At 48.8% G+C, this 23,378-nt stretch overlaps 1 protein-coding gene and 2 pseudogenes across 1 annotated transcript in view; 1 reads left to right on the top strand and 2 right to left on the bottom strand.

Annotated features, from left to right (window-relative positions):
- The window catches only part of TPCN1 (two pore segment channel 1), a 49,409-nt gene that overhangs the window by 4,313 nt on the left and 21,718 nt on the right, over positions 1-23,378 (top strand). Inside the window, exons 2-11 of the mRNA XM_066611125.1 lie at positions 11,267-11,391; positions 13,568-13,744; positions 14,168-14,281; positions 16,690-16,820; positions 17,168-17,256; positions 18,600-18,634; positions 19,319-19,377; positions 20,414-20,513; positions 21,203-21,319; positions 22,888-23,012. Coding sequence (XP_066467222.1) covers positions 11,267-11,391; positions 13,568-13,744; positions 14,168-14,281; positions 16,690-16,820; positions 17,168-17,256; positions 18,600-18,634; positions 19,319-19,377; positions 20,414-20,513; positions 21,203-21,319; positions 22,888-23,012 — 1,072 coding nt within the window. The remainder of the gene's footprint in view (positions 1-11,266; positions 11,392-13,567; positions 13,745-14,167; positions 14,282-16,689; positions 16,821-17,167; positions 17,257-18,599; positions 18,635-19,318; positions 19,378-20,413; positions 20,514-21,202; positions 21,320-22,887; positions 23,013-23,378) is intronic.
- Positions 21,386-21,508, bottom strand: LOC136636156 (5S ribosomal RNA; annotated as a pseudogene).
- LOC136636148 (5S ribosomal RNA) lies at positions 21,828-21,944 on the bottom strand (annotated as a pseudogene).

Below are 23,378 nucleotides of genomic sequence, written 5' to 3'. Positions count from 1 at the left end.
TATGTCCCCTGGTATATGTCCCAGCAGGCCTCACCAGTAGAGCCACCCCAGGTGTCAGCCTTTTCCTTGTCTGTTTGGCAGTTCTGATGTCACGGAGACCCACATCTATTACCGTTCCATCTTGTATCTAAGGCTCACAAAGATCAAGAGTATGTGCTTCCTGCATTGGCTTGTTGAGCAGTTGCATTCCATGTTGCCAAAGTCAGAAGGCTCGTTTGCACCCCTTCTACGCCATGTGCTGTCACCCCTGTGCTCCGCTGCACCCGGGGATCGCTGGTTTGCTGCCACTCTTGAGGAAGGCCTTGTCGGCACAACCAGCTTTGGCCCACGTGCCCCACTTTCATCAGGTGGGCAGAGTGCCATGCTCCTTGTGGGGTAATGAAATGCTTTCAGCTGCTGTAGTCTCATTCGAGACCGCGAGGAATAAACACAAGTGCTTTGCCTTAATTGGGCTGCGTAATACGCCGAAAACAGGTTTATTAATTTACTTCTATGAATCTCTCTTCTCTGTAGGCATCCCTGTGTTATGTAAGAAGTCATCAGCATAAGCCCTAATTGTGGGTGGCGTGGTGGTCCTTAGTATATTGCTTGGCTTGCTCACTTGAGTCATCTGTTTTCCTCCTTGCCAGAAGAACCATTCCCTGGGCCAGAGCTGTTAGAAGAACTGGCACTTGAGAATTCTTAAAGCTGGGACTAAGGGAGAAATCACTTTGCATGTATTGATTTTGCTAGGGGAGCTGAGATGTAGGGTGGTCTTAGGCCTTCATTTGTTTCCCCATGCTTACCAGTCCGGTTTAATGGTAGAGACATGTTGAATAAGAGGCGAGAACTGGTAGGGTATAGTGGCTAAGAAACTGAGCTGCAAAGTAGGACTTCCCTACTCTCACCCCTGCTGTGAACGTATTTATTTTTTCACATTCTCACCCTTCCTCCAAGGAGCTTACATAGTTCCTTCCCTCCTTTATCCCTCACAACAACCCTGTGAGGTAGGTGAGGCTGAGAGAGTGACTGGCCCAAGGTCAGCCAGGAAGCTTTGTGGCTGAGCAGGGATTTGAACCCGAGTCTTCCAAGTTTCAGTTAGATTCCCAAACCACTACATCATCCTGGCTCTCAATAGCCGGCCTCAAACAAGCCACTCCCTCCTGGCCTTAGTCTTCTCAGTCTGTGAAATGGGGATAAGAATGCTGCTTTGGTTCAGAGAGTGGTTGTAAAGTTTGCATCAGGATAATGTGCGAGAAGTGCTCATGCAGAGACTGCTCTGTCCTCTTACTTTTCAGATCCAGGAAGAGGGAGAAGGAGGCAAGCTGCTGTGTAGCTGGGTAAGAGGGAGGCAACCTTTGGCACAGGGCCTCAGGTGCCCATGAGTCCAGTGATTTTAAACCCATGTGCCGTGGCGTGTTGGTGTGCCATGGGAGTTTGGGAGAGGGTAATGTGTTAGTAAGGGCTCAGTGTAGTGTGCCTTGTCAAAAAAACAAATAGCGTGCCCTGAAAATGTTAGTGCCTTAGTGTGCTGTGAGATGACAAAGGCTGAAAACTGCTGGTAGACTATAGGATGCTTGCAAGGCTCTCTGGTGGTTTCGGCATCACGTACAAGACACTGACATCCTTGAATCTTGTGGTCGTTCTGGCACAGAGTGGTACTGTCAGAGGAAGAGAGATATTCTTCTGTCTCAGCTGTGCTGACACAGGGATGCGTGTTAGATGATGTGATTATACTGCAGCGTTTTCCAAGGGTATCGTCCTCCAGGAACATGTGCCGGGATAGGGCTGCCTTCCTGCAGCAAGGAAGAGCCTTCTCCAGTCTCTGCCACCTCCTGATCTCTCTTCTACCCTGTGCCTTCCTCATTCAACCTGCTTTGGAATGAGCTGGAATCCCTACCATGTATGCACTGCTGAAACAGAGACGCCTGCGTTGGCTTGGTCATGTTGTGAGAATGGATGATGGCCGGATCCCAAAGGATCTCCTCTATGGAGAACTCCTGCAAGGAAAGCGCCCTACAGGTAGACCACAGCTGCGATACAAGGACATCTGCAAGAGGGATCTGAAGGCCTTAGGAGTGGACCTCAACAGGTGGGAAACCCTGGCCTCTGAGCGGCCCGCTTGGAGGCAGGCTGTGCAGCATGGCCTTTCCCATGGCCTTTGAAGAGACACTTGGCCAACAGTCTGAGGCAAAGAGGCAAAGAAGGAAGGCTCGCAGCCAGGGAGACAGACCAGGGACACACTACACTTGCTCCCAGTGTGGAAGGGACTGTCACTCCCGAATCGGCCTTTTCAGCCACACTAGACGCTGTTCCAGAACCACCATCCAGAGCGCGATACCATAGTCTTTCGAGACTGAAGGTTGCCAACAACTACAAAGGGCAGGCCCCAGGCCTCCGCACAGCCACGCCATACATATGCCTTCCCCAACTATCTCCATTGCTGGTGGACCAGACAGGGGAGCATTGAAACAGGTGGTGCCTGGCGGTTGACCAAGCAGAGGAGCATTGCACATGTGGCTGTAGTGCCATTTCGCACACACAAGCCAAACCATCTGTGTGTCCAAGTCCTGTTCGCTGTGCCGGGGAAGCATCACATAAGAACATAAGAACATAAGAACAGCCCCACTGGATCAGGCCATAGGCCCATCTAGTCCAGCTTCCTGTATCTCACAGCGGCCCACCAAATGCCCCAGGGAGCACACCAGATAACAAGAGACCTCATCCTGGTGCTCTCCCCTACATCTGGCATTCTGACTTAACCCATTTCTAAAATCAGGAGGTTGCGCATACACATCATGGCTTGTACCCCATAATGGATTTTTCCTCCAGAAACTCGTCCAATCCCCTTTTAAAGGCATCTAGGCTAGACGCCAGCACCACATCCTGTGGCAAGGAGTTCCACAGACCGACCACGCGCTGAGTAAAGAAATATTTTCTTTTGTCTGTCCTAACCCGCCCAACACTCAATTTTAGTGGATGTCCCCTGGTTCTGGTATTATGTGAGAGTGTAAAGAGCATCTCCCTATCCACTCTGTCCATCCCCTGCATAATTTGTCCATAATTTGTCCACTCTGTCCAATCCCCTGCGAGGTACGGGCCTCGCTGGTTGAAACACGCAATCCTCATAGCTTCCTTTTGTGCATTGTGCGCTCAAACCGTCCTGCCAAAGTTCTGGATGAGAACTGGGGGTGTGCTCCCTGGGGCATTTGGTGGGCCGCTGTGAGATACAGGAAGCTGGACTAGATGGGCCTATGGCCTGATCCAGTGGGGCTGTTCTTATGTTCTTAACTACAATTCCCAGAATGCCTTGCAGGTCTCTTGTTATCTGGTGTGCTCCCTGGGGCATTTGGTGGGCCGCTGTGAGATACAGGAAGCTGGACTTGATGGGCCTATGGCCTGATCCAGTGGGGCTGTTCTTATGTTCTTAACTACAATTCCCAGGAAGCCTTGCAGGTCTCTTGTTATCTGGTGTGCTCCCTGGGGCATTTGGTGGGCCGCTGTGAGATACAGGAAGCTGGACGAGATGGGCCTATGGCCTGATCCAGTGGGGCTGTTCTTATGTTCTTAGAAGGAAGGAAACGAGGGGCCAGGATGAGCTCGACCAAAGAGGAACTTTGTCTCTGTTTCCATATGAACGGAGCAGAAACAGCAACAGATCTTTGGGAGGCTATGCGCGCCGCCTCCCCCGGCTCGCTTCCAAGAAAGCTAATATGAGTTGGCGGCGCACAGTCCTTTTAGAAGTGCAGACCAAAACAGAAGGGGCGAGACTAAATATCAAAGCTGCCCAAACTAATTCTGCAAACCCCCCCCCCGCCTTAAAAAGCACTGAAATGGAGGCTTCTAGCTTGTAAGCTTAACTCGGGGTGTAGCTTAAAACCCACCCACCCCAGCAGTGGAAAAGGGGTGGGAGAATAAGGACTGGCAATTGGCTATAGCTCTAACCCCTGTCCAGATGTTTGCATTTGGTCTCTGCAGTGCTGCATCAGGAACGTGGATGGGTAAAATGAGCTTTGAAAGCAGGCAGCTCTAAGAAATCCGTCACTGGAGAGATCGAGGGCAGTGGAGTTTCCTGTAAACATCCGACCGGCTAGGATGACCAAACTCAGCAAGCGCGGTTTTTTGCCAAGCTCTGCAGCGCCGACGCAAAGCAAGCCAGGGCTTTCTCCAGTGCCTTTAAACGGGCTACACCCTGGATTTAAAAACAAAAACACAAAAACAAGATTCACAAAAAGCCATCATAAAACCCCCACCGAACAAATGCGTCCCCCCAGGAGGCCGCAAAAGCTCTAATGGCTCTAGCTTTCCAGCCGTCGTTCCGGCTCCGTGCGTCAAGCGTTCCGAGTCGGTGACGGCGGGCGACGAGCAGCCAGACGGCGGCCGACGAGATGTCGCGTTTGAGACGTGCAGTTTGGCTGTCTCCGGGCGCTTTAAAAATGTTTTATAGGCCCGTGGCCACCTGTTCCCATAACAGCTTAACAAGCGGGCGCGTATCGGAGGCGCTGCCGCCCCCGCGACGCAAGCTAAGAATGGAGAAACGCCTCCTGCATTTCGTTCTCAGCTATGGCGATGGATGGCCCGGGGGGGAGGGTAGAATGTTCTAGAAGCTGCAAGTCCTGCTGCTACCTCCTCAGTGGTCTTCTGTGGGCTTGTTTCAGTTCCTCCACCGTTGTCCAGGTGTTTAGGGTTCATTCATCTCGCCCTTCACTTTGGTCATGTCAGGCCCTCTCTACTGCAGCGATTTTCAACCTTTTTCCTCTCATGGCGCACTGCCAAGGCGCTAAATTTGTCAAGACACTCCATCTTTTTTTGACAATTGACAAGGCACACCATGCTGCTGGTGGAGGCTTCACATCCCCCAATGGCCCTACCAATAAATGACCCTCCCCCAAACTCCTGTGGCACACCTGTGGCGGCACACTGGTTGAAAATCAATGCTCTATTGGCTTCCTGTCTGCTCCAGCATAATCTCCGCATCCTTGCCTTCAAAATTCTCCGTGGCCTTCTGCCTTCTCAGCTCTTATATCTTGCTACTGCCCTGCCCAAGATGTTCATTTTTCCAATTCCTCAACCCGCTTCCTTGAGGGACTCCATCTTTTTTTCTCTTGATACCTCTTGGTACACCAGGGGAATGTTTTCCCACTCCTTTCAAATCCCTCCTTAAAACCAACCTTTTCTCCCAAGGTTATGGCACCATGCTTAAAAACATAACAGCCCCGCTGGATCAGGTCATAGGCCCACCTAGTCCAGCTTCCTGTATCTCACAGTGGCCCACCAAATGCCCCAGGGATTCATATTGCCCCATATGCCATCACTGGGGGATTAAGAACATAAGAGCCCCGCTGGATCAGGCCAAAGGCCCATCTAGTCCAGCTTCCTGTATCTCACAGCGGCCCACCAAATGCCCCAGGGAGCACACAAGACAGCAAGAGACCTACATCCTGGTGCCCTCCCTTGCATCTGGCATACTGACATTGCCCGTTTCTAAAGGCTTAGATACCATGCCCTACTAGTATGGTCACCAAGCTTAAGCCATTTCTGCCCAACATTGCATATACTCAACAGGGATCAAATGTGTACACCTGTGGGCTGGGCAGAAATGGGTTAAGTACGTGCCACTGAAATAATTTCATACGCCTCCCTTATTTTCCCATTTTCCCCCGTTGTGTCTCTCTTGTCAGTGTCTTGATTGGAAGCCCTTTGGGGAAGGGACTGACTGATTTTCCAGTCTGCATGGTGTGCCTTTTGTATTGATGGCACTATAAAAATAATAATAATCAGAATATTTGGAAGCTTCCTTTTTGCATCTAGTATTACTAATATGGATTGGCAGCTTTGGCTGTCCGGGGTTTCAGATGGGAACTTTTCTCTCCCCTACTTGGCAGTGCCAGGGATTGAACTTGAGACCATCTTGACCTTGAGACCATGCGTTCAAAGCCATTTCTTTTCCATCTGAGATAAAGTCCTCGAGGCAACCTGGATATTTTGTTCCCATGAAAGAAAACAAGTTTTTGTCCCATCCCAGGCAGCAAGTGGAGCCTTAGCAACTGGGGTTTTGTGTTCCAAAACAAAAACTTCAGAGCTTGGAACTGCAAAGCAAATTTGCCCTTCAGAGGCTGTGCCGGAGAATGTCATTTAAACAGAGAGATGCTCTTGGAGAGACTGTAAATACGATGTCTGCGAAAGGTCACCAAAGCTTTTAAGCCAGTATGATATTGATTGGCATTATCCTTCATCTGTTTGGATATTGTTAACCTCTCCTTGCCCACACTTATCAAACGCATTTTCTTTTCTCTTGCCCATCTAAGGAGTTAGGCAGATGTATACTTGGATTTTCTAATGGAGCAAGAATGAAAAGAGGACTCTGCTCATTGTCCCCCATAGGTAAATGCTGGTGGGGTGTAGCAGAGGGAGGCCAGGATGGAACTCATCTCATTTAGCAAGGGCAGTATGCAGGTGCGCTTGGGTGCTGCCTTTGAAACTTTTTTTCCAAAGGACCTGAAGCATCCAGTTCAGCAGGAGGCCAACTGAGACGTTTCCCTAGGGGCCTAAACACATCCGCCCTCCTCCTAGATCAGGGGTGTCCAAAGTTTTTGGCAGGAGGGCCACATTGTCTTTCTGACACTGTGTCGGGGGCCGGAGAAGAAAATAATTAATTTACATTTAAAATTTGAATAAATTTACATAAGTTTAAATAAATGAATATATTAAAGATGAACTTATATGAATGAATGAAGGTCTTGCAATAGCTCAAGGCCTATAAAAGGCCTTGCACAAAGTAAGGCTGGCCTTTCCTTTGCTGCCGCTACTGCATCACAGATGTGAAACAACAAGCAGTGGAGGGAGCCCTCATCCCACAGCTCACGTGAGAGGTCAAACAGTTGCCCTCACGCTGAGAGCAGTTGCATCGGGCCAGTGTGGGCTCCAACAAATCTCCAGAGGGCCAGAGGCTCATTGGAGACTGGGGGCTCCCTGAGGGCCGCATTGAGAGACCTCGAGGGCCGCAAGTGGCCCCAGGGCCGGGGTTTGGGCACCCCTGTCCTAGATGCTTAATGATGGTGGATAGGGAAAGATGTGCAAATGAATGGGTGTGAAAGAACTCTGCACCAACTGGAGCCGAAGCTGCCTGGGGACGGCAGAGGCAAACGGAAGCATGCGTCATGCATTGACTTCAATGTGCCGAGGTCTTATTTAATAAACCTATGAACTCAGCACATGCACTGAGTCATCAGGGAGTGCCTTTTTCAGAGACGAGAGTATAAACTACTTAAGGATGTTGCTGAGCTAGAATTTCAGCTAGGGTTCTGGTCAAGGATAAATTAAGCGACTTGCTTCTGTAAACACACCCAGGTCTTCAAATGGAGCACTTTTCTAGCACATTCCGTGTGTGCAAAGCACTTCACATGATTGCAGTAATTATCTTGAGGCAGACTTTGCAACAGCCCTGTAAGGCAAGTCAGTGTTCTCCTTGCTCCCAAATCACAGAGAGGAAGACTGAGGCTGAGAGGAAGCAGCTTACCCAAAGCTTCTGATTGAGTTCAGGGCAGAGGCAGGATTTGGTCTGGAGAAGTCTTGATTCACAGCTTAGTCTTGGAGCTGTTCCATCACACCGGTTCTTGGGTTATTGGGAACCCATAGTTGCAGCTAAGATTTCCAACTAAGATCTTCTAGGTTGTTGCTTTGGATAATCCGTGACGTGGGTGTTCCGCTCTACAGCAGTGTTCCCAAACTTTTTAGCCCGGGACCCACTTTTTAAGATGAGGACCCACATAGGTTTGCAAGACTTTTAAAAAGACATCGAGAAAGAAATTATTTATTTATTTACAAGTAATAGTAACCCCCAAAAAGACTCTCAAACTTTCTTTCTCTGTTTAGGTGTGCTTGCAAACTGCAGGAGCTGAGCTCTTTGCGGGGCAATCAGCAGCTATATGGTTTTTAAATGGCCTCAGGGCTTGAGGCAATTAGTTAACCGATCTTCCCATCACTTGTATATTTGGAGGCTCTGCTCAGCTGCTATGGGACCTACCAAAGATCTGGTCGTGACCCACCAGTGGGTTCTGAGCCACAGTTTGGGAACCATTGACTTAGAGCAGGGGTGCCCAAACCCTGGCCCTGGGGCCACTTGCGGCCCTCGAGGACTCTCAATGCAGCCCTCAGGGAGTTTCCAGTCTCCAATGAGCCTCTGGCCCTCCGGAGATTTGTTGGAGCCCGCACTGGCCCAACACAATTGCTCTTAGTGTGATGGCAACTGTTTGACCTTTCGCATGAGCTGTGGGATGAGGGCTCCCTCACTGGGCCAGTGAAATGTCATGATGCAGGAATTCTTAATATAAATCTTGCTGAGTCCAGGGAAATGGTCAACCGCAAGTATATGACAGGGGTGAGAGTTGAACTGGGGAAGGCCCAATTCCTGGCTCAAAGCTCAATCCTGTCGAACTTTCCAACGCTGGTGCAGCCACAATGCAACCCCGAGGTAAGGGGACAAATCTTCCCAATCCTTGAGGAGTCCTCTGTGATTGCCTCCCCAACAAAGGAAGCTGTGCATACCCCATTAGCCCAGCAGCACCGGCACTGGAAAATTGGATAGGATTGGGCCCTTACTTACAAATACAGGAGTCAATGCCTTAGAACCAGCACACCACAGGGAACATCTGGAGCATATTCTGAAGGCCAGTGAGGCCTCCACGATCCTCAGAAAGCCTTTTAAGGCTTTCAGAGGCACCAAAAAGCCAGTTTTTGAGGGAAAAACAGGAAGAGATGTTTTAGGTGTCCTGAGGTCAGGGAGGTTACACATGGTCTCCATGGCCCTCAGAACATCCTTCCCCTCCCAGTTGCACTTGGTTGAATGGACCAGAGGTCCATAGGGGACCAGAGGCTTGCCGCGGGCCGGATTGAGGCTTCCTGTGGGACACATCTGGTCCCTGGGCCAGGGTTTGGAGACCCCTGGATTAGATCCTAAAATAAATCAATCAACGGTTCCCTGTCCCCAAAGGCTCAAGCTTTAAAAAACAAAAATACAGAAGAGACGCAAGCAAAGGCCCCTAGAGAGGTATTTATATTTTTTTGCCTGCTGAAATAAATCGGCAAGTTAAATAAGGCCGTGCATGGACATTCATCCGTTTGTGACTTCCATCCACGACCGGGCAAAAGAGCAAGATATTGCTGCGTTGATTCCGATTGCTGTGAAAACTGCTTTGTTAAGCTACTGCTTGTTGAAAAGCAGTATATCATCATCATCATCATCGTCATCATCTCAGGCATCCTAGCTAGGCTTTGGTCGTTTACTGCTTGCTCTTATTCTCCCTCCTGTCCAAGTCTTGGCCATACAAACTGTTTTTGTCTTTTCATTGTACGTCTCCGTGGCTGGATGTTTGAGGCCTAAACAGAGGGCAGAGTCATAATCTCCCCCCCCCCTCCCAGTCCCAAAGGCTGAGATTTCCGAGGCCGGGTTAGCCGGCAGGATATTAGAAATACAGTCAATGTTTTGCTTTCCTCCTCTCCCCTTTACGATGGCATCTGGAAGCCGTTTGTGTCGAGAGGCCTTCCAGCACCAACTTCCAGCCCTTCTGCAAATGGGTGTGTGTGTGTGTGTTTTTGCATCTCCGAATTATCATTCCAGAGGCCTGCTGTCAGCAAGACAGCTGGTTCAGATGGGACCCCCGGGATCTACGACACGGGCCCGGAGGCAGCCTTCCCATCTGTGCCGCAGTGCATCCCCGCTCGCAGCCGATCTTGAACTTTGCAGGCGCTTTTGCCGAGGCTGTTGCTTTGTGTTGGCCGTCCCCCCACCCTTCCTGTGGCTGCTTCCTTGTAACCACAATTGACCTGTTAAGGGGGCTTGGCAAGAGCTGGGTGGCGGAGAGAGAGGCCATACTTTTTGGAAGTATGTGCAGGAGGCTGGAGTGCCTGGAGAAAGCTTACTTCTCTCTTGGCTGCAGTGGGAAAAAGTTGAGTGGGAATCTGTCTGTCTGGAGGAGCTGTTGCTCAAGGGGTAGAGTTCATGCCGGAGATTCCCAGGTTTGACACAAGAAAATTCCTGCTTGGAGCCCTGAAAAGCAGCCACCAGTGCTGAGCTGGATGGATCAAGGATCTGACTCTAAGACAGCCCCCTGTGTTTCTTTCCTGGGGACTTTGCTTCCCACTGCCCCGTGAAGCTCACCCCTTGTTGAGCCACCTCCTGAGATGCCATGTTTTCCACAGAGTGGTTCTAGTTCTGCAACCACAAGATTAAGGACGGGTGATTTTCCTTTCCTTCCGGGATTTTGCATTTATCTTCACGGTCCATGGCTGACCGCTACGAAGGGGAGCTGCCTGCTTTCCAGTTCGAGGGGCTTTCGGGAAGGCCTTGGGGGGATTCCCAATGGACTGAGCCTGAAGCCAATGGTAAATGCCCATGACTCGAACCCTCCACTCAGGGAGGGAAAGAAATGGGGTGATTCCATGCCATGGAGGTGAGCCCCTGTGTGTGACGGTAGCCAGGGGAAATCTGGAGCTCTCCTTTCCTTATCTCTAGTAGGCTCTGCTTCATTAATATTTGCATCGCAGCCTTAGCCTGTGGAATTCACAGCCACAAGAAGTGGTGACAGCCACTGGCTTGAATGGCTTTTAATTGGGCAAATTCATAGGGCACATCTATCAATGGGAGATAAATTTCTGAGGGTCTTTTTTCTGGATATTATTACTTAAGTAAATAAATAAATATTTCTTCCTGGTTGGCAACCTTCAGTTTCGAAAGACTATGGTAGAAACCTACAGCACCCGGTATTCCCAGGCGGTCTCCCATCCAAGTCCTAACCAGGCCTGACCCTGCTTAGTTTCTGAGATCAGACAAGATCAGGAGATAGTGTTCAGTATAGGGAGATGGTTGGCAACCTTCAGTTTCGAAAGACTATGGTAGAAGCCTACAGCACCCAGTAATCTCAGGCGGTCTCCCATCCAAGTACTAACCAGGCCTGACCCTGCTTAGCTTCCGAGATCAGACAAGATCGTGCATGTGCAGGGTAACAGTTGCTGCCTGTATCTCCTTAAAGTCTGGTAAACCTAGGTGGGTCCTGACAGAGTGTTGTTTAAAAAAGTGGGTCCTGATGCTAAGAAGTTTGGGAACCAGTGCTCTAGACAGCTATGAATAAACAGGCAACCATCCCTGGACTTTAAATCGTAAAATTTGACATGGGGAGACAACAGGGAGGGAGATGAAGCACGGGTAATGGGAAGATGCTCTTGATCTATAAATAAGTTATAAATAACTGCAGATTTTCTCTCTCTTGCTCTTTTCCTGTCGACAAAGATGGCGGCAACTACGACTTTGTCGACGACACGCCCAGCCCAGCAGCCGGGGACTGCCTTCCTCGACAAAGCTGCGCAAGACACAACTGGGAGATGAATTACCAAGAGGCAGCTATCTACCTCCAGGTGGGTCTACCTCCAGCTATCTACCTCCTTTGGCTTGCTGTGTGGACACTTGCGGGAAGGGCAAGAGGGCAGCGTTGCAGCATAGATGGCGCGGTGTCAAAAGAGGTGGTAGCATGTCAGTTTTGGAATTTGGGGCCATTGAATTTGATGGGAATGGTGCTCGGGTAAATGTGCATCGGGCTTGTGGCTGAAGTTGCACAGGAACTGAAAATGCAAAGCTTTTTTGGTGGCTTGTTTGATCTGCTGCAGTAGTGGCCAGTAACCTGCGGTAGACTTGATGGAGGAGGAAGGCTTAATCCTTATGATGAACGCAGAGCAACACGCGTCTTAATCTATGTCTGCAAGAGACTTGATAAGCTGAAGACGTTGGGGGCTCTTGCACCACACCTAACCATCAAACCCCTCTTCCTTTACTTTGTTTTGCTTACTATCAAACCTCATGAAAAGTGGGAGAATCATAGGAAAGTGCCTACCAGGTCATCTAGTCCACCTCCTGCCCATAGCAGGAATTCCTTCTAGAGCAGGGGTGTCAAACATAAGGCCTGCAGGTCGAATGCGCGCCCCCAAAGTAATTTATCCAGCCCCTGTTATATTTGGGCTCTCCCAGCGTGGTAATTGGGCTCTCTCACATCTTGAAAACATGAATAAAATTTGCACATTTTTTCTTTTGGTCATTTGCAGCTATTTTAATTTGGTCACACAGTCTCTGTGTGAGAACAAAGTGCTGATTTCTGGCCATCATCTGCTTAATGATGTCACTTTCTGCTTAATGATGTCACTTCTGTGCGTCAGTAGGCGGCAAGAATGCTGATTTCGGCCCTTTATATTTAAGAAGTTTTTCATCCCTGTCCTAGACCATCTCCAGTGCCTGTCCAGCTTCTGTTTAATTTCCAAGCCTGCTTAAAAGTCTGTCAATGCAATCCTATTCATGTCTACTCAGAAGTAAGTCTCATTGTGTTCAATGGGGTTTACTCCCAGGAAAGTGTGTATAGGATTGTAGCCTGTGTTGTTGACAGTTGGGCTTAATCTGCAACCAGCCTGTCAAATTCCCTCCTCAGAGAGTCCTGACTGGCTCTATCACCAGCTCTAACACTGGCTCTGGCTCTAACTGGCTCTAACACTGACTGGCTAACACCAGTCACCTTCAAAAAGATTAACTAATGGGTGGGTGTGGACCTTCTAGGCTGTGGACCTTCCAGGTGGGTTGCGAGCCAATTTCAGGTGGGTCCCCATTCATTTCAAGGTGCATTTTATGTTTAATATATTAGACTTGATGCCACCATGGTCTGTGACTGCATCCGAGGAAATGTAACAGATATGTACTTTTAACAGGCTACTATAAACGCTTTTAACAATGGGACTTTCTCCCTGGTAAGTGTGGATAGAAGTGCAGCCTTTGGGATGTTTGGGAACCTTTTAAAAACAGATCAGGAACTGCTTGGGAGGGTTAAGAGTGTTCTTTATTTAAAACAAAATTTTAAACTTATTGTAAACCTTTCATTTACTTATTTACTTTGATTTGATTTTGTCATATGAGGGCGTTATAGTTTGTCCTGCTTGATGACATCACCTCCAGGTTAATGAAATCACTTCTGGTGGGTCCTAACAGATGGTCATTTTGTCATATGGGGGTGTTAAAAATTTGTCCTGCTTGATGACATCACTTCTGGATTAATGACATCACTTCTGGTGGGTCCTAACAGATGGTCATTTTGTCATATGGGGGTGTTAAAAATTTGTCCTGCTTGATGACATCACTTCTGGATTAATGACATCACTTCTGGTGGGTCCTAACAGATGGTCATTTTGTCATATGGGGGTGTTAAAAATTTGTCCTGCTTGATGACATCACTTCTGGATTAATGACATCACTTCTGGTGGGTCCTAACAGATGGTCATTTTGTCATATGGGGGTGTTAAAAATTTGTCCTGCTTGATGACATCACTTCTGGATTAATGACATCACTTCTGGTGGGTCCTGACAGACTGTCATTCTAAAAAGTGGGTCCCGGTGCTTAAAATGTTTGAGAACCACTGCTTTAATGGGACGGAAAGGTGGCAAACCAGTATTTGAATGAATGAATGAATGAATGAATTGCTTTGCTTGTGCTTTTGTTGGACTGCCTGTCTATAGTGTATTTTGGTTTGCCGTTTTGTGATTTGTCTCCCGAACTAGGAAGGAGAGAACAATGACAAATTCTTCACGCACCCCAAGGACGTCAAAGCGTTGGCCGCTTACCTCTTTGTACACAACCATCTCTTCTACCTGATGGAGCTGGTCACAGCGCTGTTGCTCCTGCTGTTGTCCCTCTGCGAGGCTCCTGCGGTCCCCATGTTGCGCCTTGGCATTTATGTACGTCCCCTGGGAACGGGGGGGGGGGGGTGGTGCATGAGGGTGGATGAAGGAAGTCTGTTGGGCCTGAAGGATAGATCCAGGGATGCAGATGAAGGGGAGTGCTCGGACACCTCCTGAGACAGGAGCGGTGATGCCATTAACAGGAGTGCTTAGATGCCACCTTGGAAACCTTTTTCAAAGGCTGAGAAGAAGCGTCAGGTTAAGTAAGAGGCAAACTGAGAAATTTGACTAAGGGCCTATGATAAATTCAAAGCCCTTGGCTTTCCCAGAGATAGTATATCGTTAATGATCTATTAAGTCTATTATCTGGTAAGCATTTGCCTGGGAGTAACTCCTATTGAACGCAGTGGTGCTGAAGGTCTAAACATTTGCTAATTTGTCCAGTGAGAAAAATGAGTGTTGTGACCTTCTTGCTTACAGGTTCACGCCACCTTGGAGCTGCTGGCCCTGGGAGTTGTGGTGTTCGAGCTGGCTATGAAAATGAGGTGGCTGGGTTTCCGCACCTATATCCGGCACAAAAGGACCATGGTCAAGGTGAACCGCTGGTAACCCCCTGGCCTGTTTGATCTGTGCTGCTGCAGGAACCAGGGAGTGGGACTCAAATTCATCTCTTGTTTCCGACCTATGTTGGCAGTGATGGCAGGGGTGGCGGGGGGGGGGGAGATGCTCTGAGTGATGCTGTAGCCCAGGGGTCTCCAAATCCCAGCCTGCGGGCCACATCCAACCCCTGGGATGATTTTATCCAATCTGCGTGCCACCCAGATAATGGTGCCAGTAACCTGCGGTAGACTTGATGGAGGAGGAAAGCTTAATCCTTATGTTCCCGAATGAACACACACACGGTTCTTTGGATTTTTGGAGAGGCAAACAAACAGGCGACAGGAGAATTCAAAGGACTTCTAACGTTTTACTCGTTTGCAAACGGGGCCTTCCACAAACACACACACACGTGGAGAGACCGTGAACAATTACAATGATGCTGGTTTTATAGGATAGACTAGGTAGGGGAGGGGGGACAAAAGAGCACACAAAGAGAGCAAAACACATCCATGGCAAGCATGGGACAAATAACAGACCAACAGTCCCACAAACATTTGGCTTGGTTATCAGATCAACATCTTGATCCTCAGGATGTTCAGGAGGGCAATTCGATACGCATCGGGCAATTTGTTTACAGATATATCCATTACAAAGGATCTGGTCCTCTATGCATCCCTTTTATTTGTTTATGGCTCTTATTTATGACTTTCTGTTTACCCTTGTGAACATACCACAGTTAGCCTGTTCTCTAAGAGGGATTTTTAGATGCTGGCTTTTGGTCAGAGAAGAGCCTTATGGGTGAACTGGGCATCTTGGGATATTTCTATATTGTGAGCTCAGCATATTGTTATCACTTATGATGAACGCAGAGCAACACGCGTCTTAATCTATGTCTCTTAAAGAGCCTCCTGGAGCGCGTGCAGGCTCTCTGCAGCGAGAGCGGGTCCTCTTGGCAGCCGGGGCCTCACTGCAGCTTGAGGGGCACACACCCTGTATGACTGAGAGCAGGCTGCCGGTCTCACACTGGCCTTCACTCTTGCAGGAGCCAGGAATTGGATGGCAGCCAGAGGAAAGGAACTTGGAGAGTGTGTGTGTGTGGGGGGGGGGGGAGTCAATAATAATATAATATAATAATATACAGTATTTATATACCGCCTTTCTTGGTCTTTATTCAAGACTTTATTCAAGGCGGTTTACACAGGCAGGCTTGTTAAATCCACGCGGGCATTTTTACAAATTGAAAGAAGGTTCTCCTTTCAAGAACCACCACATTCAAGGTGTTACACTCCGATCTGGTTTCACATTCTGGCCTCCATCCTCCCACGCTCCGAGCAGATGGAACAGCTCAGCTGCAGCTTGCCAGCTGCTTCAAGGTCGCACGGTGCCGGTGGCCTCGAACTGGCGACCTTGTGGATGTTAATCTTCAGGCAAATGGAGGCTCTACCCTCTAGACCAGACCTCCTGCATAGTCAAGTCAGATCTATGCTCAGGAGTGGAGTCAGAGGAGGTGGGACTGGCTGGAAAGGTGGCTTGATGGCTTCTGCAGTGCTGGGCAACTTTGAGCTCTGAGTGAGGGGGAAAAAAATACGCTTGCAGCAGCTGCTGGGTGCTTCGTTCCTTTGCTGTCTTCCATGTGAGGGGGGGAGCGAGTGAGTGAAGGCATTTGGAGGGTGCACATGTGTTCGTGGGAGGGAGGGAGGGAGGGAAGCTGAGTGGGACTCAGCAGTCGAATTGGAAAGAGGAGGGATTTTTCAAAATCCATTCTCCCCTCTTCTGTCTCTTATTTCTTTATTTCCAGTCCTTGACACTGTGTCAAGTAGACAATGCAGCCCTTGTGCCGAAAAGTTTGGAGACCCCTGCTCTAGCCTCCCACTCTCTGCTCCTCCACACTTCTGCTCTGTTGCTCTCTTCCTTTTCAAATCTGGGGAACAGGAAGAGGAGTTGGGCGCCCCGCCAGTCATGCGCAGGACTGGAGAGTGTCAGATGGTTGGTTGGTTGGCAGCCTTCAGTCTCGAAAGACTATGGTATCAGCCTACAGCACCTGGTATTCCCAGGCGGTTTCCCATCCAAGTGCTAACCAGGCCTGACCCTCCTTAGCTTCCAAGATCAGACAAGATCAGGAGATAGTGTTCAGTATAGGGAGATGGTTGGCAACCTTCAGTCTCAAAAGACTATGGTATCAGCCTACAGCAGTCGGTATTCCCAGGCGGTCTCCCATCCAAGTACTAACCAGGCCTGACCCTGCTTAGCTTCCAAGATCAGACGAGATTGGGCATGTGCAGGGTAACAGTTTGCCTGATGAAGTGGCTTAAACCCTGCTGGGAAGCCAATTCAAAAGACCCTGGGATAGGAGACCAGAGCCTTATCCGGCTTTCACCTTCTCTGCCTTTCTTCCCTTGCAGAGCTGCGTCCTGGTGCTTCAGTTTATCGAGGCGATTGTGGTTCTGGTGCGCCAGACGTCGCACGTCCGGATCACTAGAGCTTTACGCTGTATCTTCCTGGTGGACTGTCGCTACTGTGGAGCTGTCAGAAGGTAGGGGTGGGGGCTGCCTGGCCTTCCGACTTGGGCTTGCGCATGAAGGAGATTTTTGCTTTACTAAAGTTGTGATCACATCATATTTAGGCCCATTTCCTGATGTCCAAAGCTCAAACCTCAGGCTCCATCTTGCCTGCAAGCATTCACCACTCCCTCTAGGTGAGAGCGTCTTCTACCCCAAATGGCCCTGAATTCTTGGAGTGAGAACAGGATGTCCTGTTGTAAAGGCCCTTGGGAATGTGCCAGCAGGTCTTAACTAAGAAGGCCATTGGTGTTCCACACTTGTTTTCGTTTTAAGAGATGGCGTTTCTTGAGATAAGTGATAATTCTAACTTTTCTTTCAGAAACCTGCGGCAGATCTTCCAGTCTCTCCCTCCATTCATTGACATCCTCCTCCTCCTTTTCTTCTTCATGGTTATCTTTGCCATTCTCGGTATGTACCTAGAGCATTTCCTGTCTGTGAGCATTGCCAGAAGGCTTTGGGCCGCCCGCGTATCTAGCGGGAGAGCCAGCAATGTGTCTCTAGAACAGGTTCCTTCAGTTGTCCTACAAGGCCACCTTGTCTTCATCCGAAGCCCTCCTCTTGGTGTTCTCTCTCCATCTGAAGCTAGGCCAGGAAGGGTATGAAACTTTAGAGCCACACCTGGAGTATTGCATACAGTCTTGGTCACCGCATCTAAAAAAAGGTATAGTGGAAATGGAAAAGGTGCAGAAGAGAGTGACCAAAATGATTATTGGGCCAGGGCACCTTCCTTACTAAGAAAGGCTATAGTGTTTGGGGCTCTTTCTTCTAGAAAAGAGGCACCTGAGGGTGGACATGATTGAGACACATAAAATTATGCAGCAGATGGATAGAGTGAATAGTGGGATGTTCTTTTCTCTCTTACACAAGATTAGAACCAGGTGTCATCCACTAAAATTGAGTGTCGGAAGAGTTAGAACAGACCAAAGAAAATATTTCTTTACGAAACTGGAAATTAATCTGTAGAACTCCTTGCCATGTGGTGGATGTGGTGATGGCACCTGGCCGAGATGCCTTTAAAAGGGGATTGAACAGATTTCTGGAGGAAAAGTCCATCACAGGTTACAAGCCATGATAAGTATATACAACCTCCTGGTCTTAGAAGTAGACCATCGTTGAATGCCAGATGCAAGGGAGTGTCAACAGGACACAGGGATCGTGTTGTCTTGTGTGGTGAGCATTTGGTGGGCTCCTGTGAGATACAGGAAGCTGGACTAGATGGGTCTTTGGCCTGATCCAGTTCTTCTTATGTTCTTGGAGAGTTGTGGTAGAGCACTTGTGGCTGCATGGAATCCGCTGCCAGAGTTTTCACTGGGCTTTTGCCCCGCTCCACCCTCCCCAAAAAACTGGAAATGAGACTGATTGCCCTTCATAAGAAATTTATCCCTATGGTTGGCCAAAGAATTTTGAACTGGAGAAATCAGAATGAAGCAAGGTGGGGCAAAAGAGAATGACCAACTCACAGAACATCAAATGCAGGTTGAGGGATTTGGGGCGGTTCAGGGACTAAAACATGGTGGTGGAGGGAATGTCACCCTACAGCAACCTTCTGTGTTGGAAGGGATAGAGACAGCCCCCCCATGTTACGCTACTGTACTGGTTTGTGTATGTCACCTGTATGTATGTTTTATGTATGACAGCTGCTTCCTTTGTTTCTATGAATTAAATTAAATGATACCCTTTGCAGGAAGGGAGTTTTTCATTGTTGGTTGCTTAAAATCATCTGTTTGTTTTTCCTTCCTCAAACTCTCCAGGCTTCTATTTATTCTCTCCTAACAAATCTGATCCGGTAAGTAAACACCAGTTCTTGCGTTCCAGAATATTTGCTATTGTGGGCTTTTCCTCAAAAGCAAAAGGGGGGGGGGTCTTGACTCCAGCATGCTAACTCTTAAAGAAGCCCAGATGGGGGGCAGGGGTTCATGCACAAGGGGGTACCATTCAACCTATGATCTTACTACTGCTTGTGGCTGGCTGGCACTGAAGGAATCCACGGTCCCAGCCTTGGATTCTGCACTTAGAAAGTGAATCTGCCTGCCTCTGTATCTAATCCAGTAGAGCAGAGGCCCCTAACAGGGGTGTTACAACACCCAAGGGCACCATGGCATACTCACAAGGGCCTCTTCTTCCAGGCTTGCCAGGTCGACGTTGCAGGAAATCTTGTGGGAATAGTGCAAGATCTTGTGCTATTCTAGCAAGTTCTCGTGCGATATTAGCCCAGCAAGCCAGGAAGAAGAAGGCACACGGTGGTGTCACTATGCAGAACCCCTGCGAGTGCCAAGGGTGTCATGGACTTGTTGAGTTTGGGAACCACCGCAGTAGGGAATTATTGCTGTGCGGTTAGATGGCAAGACCAACAACCGCCGCTGAGATGGCCTGTTTGACCTGACTCCCAGGAACCGGGAGTTCTGTGTGACAGTTGTCAGCCGTTCGGTTTGTTTTTCTCACAGATTCTTTTGTTCCCCTTCCCCTACAGTATTTCAACACCTTGGAGAACAGCCTCATGAATCTCTTTGTTCTCCTGACAACTGCAAAGTAAGCCCTGGTGCTCGCAAAATATTTCTAAAGTTGAATGTTGCCTTTTTTTTTTTTTTAAAAAAAAGACAGCCCAGGTCTGAATGTGTTTGCTCAGAACAAATCAGGTGTACAGGTGAGGCTTGCTTCCTAGTAAATATAAGAGCATCAGAGGAACCCTGTTGGATCAGACCCATGACCCATCTAGACCAGCATTCTGCTCCGCACAGTAGCCCACCAGCTGCCTCTAGAATACCCACCAGCAAGAGCGAGAGGGGGGGGGAGAGAGAAACACATGCATCTCTCCCACCTTTGCTCCCTGCAAGAGATACCTTGGAGGTAGCACACTGTCATTGTAACTAGTAGCATTTGGGAGACCTGTCATGATTTTGTCCAATCTGAAATCCCTTCGAACCAGTGGCCAGCCCCGCATCTTGTGGCAAGGGGTTCCACAGACTACCGATGCGCCATGCAAAGAAGTACCTCTGTTTGTCTGTTCTACATCTCCTGCCAGTTTCATTGGATGCCCCCAGTTCTAGCATTCAGTATTTTAATGTGACGGTTTCTTTGCCCTCCTGCAGAACGCACATCAGCCCAGCACAAAGAGCTGCAGGAGATGGGATATGGCATAGGATATATCCTATGTTCACCAGTGTGTTCTCAATGCATAACTTTTATCCTTGCGACCATCACATGTGAAGTCGGCTAGGCGGAGAGATAGTGACCAACCCAAAGTTTACTAGTAAGCTTTGTGGCTGAGCTGGAATCTGAACCTGGATCCACTTGCAACCACTGGCTCCTAGTGAGAGTGTAACATGGTCAGTTTCAAATGTGTGACTGCAGTGTTAGACACAATCTAGCCTTGCTGCGTCTGTGCCACAATTCCCCCCTCCCACCAGTCTCGGTTATATTTGCTGATTAACAGCCCAATCCTATGCGTGTCTACGCAGAAGTAAGCCCCATTAGAGTCAATGCGGCTTATTCCCTGGAAAGTGTGGATAGGATTGGGCTGTAAGAGTGTGCCAATATCACACCAACAAAGTGTTTCTGTCTGCAGTTTCCCAGATGTGATGATGCCCTCTTACGCCCGCTCTCGCTGGTCCTGTGTGTTTTTCATCATCTACCTTTCCATTGAGCTGTACTTCATTATGAATTTGGTAAGTCACGAGGATGCGTCCCAGAATCTCTGCTCTCATTTAGATGTGGGTTTTTCTGGGTTTTTTTGTCCACTGCTAGGGCAGAACATGAGGATCTCTATAGCATGAAGCGTTTGATTTGCACCTCTTTCTTAGTGACACCTGCTCATCCCTGTCTTGGTTGTCAGAGCTGGGCCAAAACCCCCAGCTCTGGAATCCATGCTCTGAATTTTGCTCTCTTTAATGCTCTCCTTTCTGCTTCTTGGATTCGAAAAGGAATTGGAAGAGGAACTATGGAGACTCTCTAGCCCACCATCTCCTGCCCTTTCCTCCGCACTTTTGCCATCTCTGAAGTCACTTAGGCTTCTGATTGGTGCATATTTGATGATTGATGAAGCGGAGGAGAATAGATTTTCACCCAGCAAGGTTCAGGGCTCCCCTCAGAACATAAGAACAGCCCCACTGGATCAGGCCATAGGCTCATCTAGTCCAGCTTCCTGTATCTCACACCGGCCCACCAAATGCCCCAGGGAGCACACCAGATAACAAGAGACCTCATTCTGGTGCCCTCCCTTGCATCTGGCATTCTGACATAGCCCATTTCTAAACAGTGGGAGTTTAGAGTCCCGTTTTGTGGAGGGGAATTGAAGGGAGGGGGGTCCCCTCAACAAAGGGAGTCAGATATTTCTCTTTTTCTGCTTGTCCTTTAGCTCCTGGCTGTGGTATTTGATACTTTCAACGATATTGAAAAAAAGAAGTTCCGGTCCCTGCTGCTTCACAAGCGTACAGCCATCCAACATGCCTACCACCTGCTGGTCAGCAAACAGGTACATGGCTCCCTATGTTGTGGGTATAATGGTTGGCAACCTTCAGTCTCAAAAGACTATGGTATAAGCCTACAGCACCCGGTATTCCCAGGCGGTCTCCCATCCAAGTACTAACCAGGCCTCACCCTGCTTAGCTTCCGAGATCAGACAAGATCGGGAGATAGTGTTCAGTACAGGGAGATGGTTGGCAACCTTCAGTCTGGAAAGACTATGGTAGAAGCCTACAGCACCCGGTATTCCCTGGTGGTCTCCCATCCAAGTAATAACCAGGCCTGACCCTGCTTAGCGTCCAAGATCAGACAAGATCGGGAGATAGTGTTCAGTATAGGGAGATGGTTGGCAACCTTCAGTCTCAAAAGACTATGGTATAAGCCTACAGCACCCAGTATTCCCAGGCGGTCTCCCATCCCAGTACTAACCAGGCCTGACCCTGCTTAGCTTCCGAGATCAGACAAGATCGGGAGATAGTGTTCAGTATAGGCCTTCAGTCTCGAAAGACTATGGGAGAAGCCTACAGCACCCGGTGTTCCCAGGTGGTCTCCCATCCAAGTACCAACCAGGCCTGACCGTGCTTAGCTTCCGAGAACAGACGGGATCGGGCATGTGCAGGGTAACAGTTGTGGGTGTGTACAAATATATATGCAGGACTTCAAATGTTCCATGTCCCTGCTAAGGAATTGCCAATATTGTTGCTCATACATTTATTTATAAAATTTTTCTTGGTAGACAGATTTTGTTTTATCTGTTTATTTTTTTTATTTTAAAAGGTGTTTTCATGTCGCCTTTCTTTTGTAATTCAAGGCACCTTGCCATCATTAAAAACCCAATAAACAAATTGTATATAAAACCCATAAACAAATTGTATATAAAAACTCACAAAACAAAGCAGCAGATATGGGATACCAGCATAAAGCTAAACATCATCTAGGCTAAAGAAGGTGTATCTCTAGCCCCCTCTGAAACTGTGAAGGGGGGAGACGAGACATACTTCCCATAGGAGGGAGTTCCACGTGGAGGGGGCCACTGCAGAAAAGGCCCCCCTGTGTATCACCATTGGCCAAGCTTCTTCTGGCAATGGGATGTATGTAAGAGAGCCTTCCGTATAGGTCTCAGAATGTGGGTAGACTCTTACAGGGGAGGTGGTCCATCAGGTAAACTCCTGGCTTCTTTCTGAAAACTGCACACTCTGTAGGTTGCTCTGGGATGGGAGATCTTCAGCGGTGGGGTCACCGCCAAGATGGCCCTGCCTCTTTTGCCTGCCAGCTGGATACGAATGCTCCCCGCTAAGCGCAGCAATTCCCGAGGGGTTTGGGCATTCTGAGCATTTGGCTTGCAGAATGCGCGGTGACGCGCACCGAGGGCCTTGCTTTCTCTGCGCAACTTCACTTAGGGCAGAGCCGTAGCGAGGCACTCCCTGGGATGCCATGGGCCACTAGCTGGCCATCAGTGAAACCATGCAGTAAACCATGCGGTAAGAGGCTCAGTCCGGTGGGCTCCTGTACATGATTGTCGTACGCTTGGAACGACTGTGAAGTGCTGACTTGTGGCAATCCTTTTTTGCTTTCTAGAGTCCCTCTGGCATCTCCTTCAAGCAGTTCGATGGACTCATGCGGTTTTATAGACCTCGGATGAGTGCCAGAGACCGCTACCTTACTTTCAAAGCACTGAGTCAAAGCCATACCCCTTCCATCAGGTGAGGACTCCTACTTTTTTTTTTTTCTAGAAGCATCTGGGAATAAATTATATTTCATTTCTAAAAAATTCAGCTGCATCAACCCCCAGAATCCTGTAACAAGGACTACTGCAGCCCCCTCTTTGCTCATCTTCCATGGGCTTGTCTTAAGTCCCTTGCTGTGACAGCTGCAAGTGTGGCATGGATTGTATCCTGCCCTTTCTTAAACCTCTTAACATAAGAACATAAGAAGAGCCCCACTGGATCAGGCCATAGGCCCATCTAGTCCAGCTTCCTGTATCTCACAGCGGCCCACCAAATGCCCCAGGGAGCACACCAGATAACAAGAGACCTGCAAGGCTTCCTGGGAACTGTAGTTAAGAACAT

Source organism: Tiliqua scincoides, unplaced genomic scaffold (genome assembly GCF_035046505.1).
Source record: "Tiliqua scincoides isolate rTilSci1 unplaced genomic scaffold, rTilSci1.hap2 HAP2_SCAFFOLD_94, whole genome shotgun sequence".
Classification (NCBI taxonomy): Eukaryota; Metazoa; Chordata; class Lepidosauria; order Squamata; family Scincidae; genus Tiliqua; species Tiliqua scincoides.
Note: the sequence above shows the minus strand (reverse complement) of the source record. Positions and strands in the feature narration are given on the sequence as shown.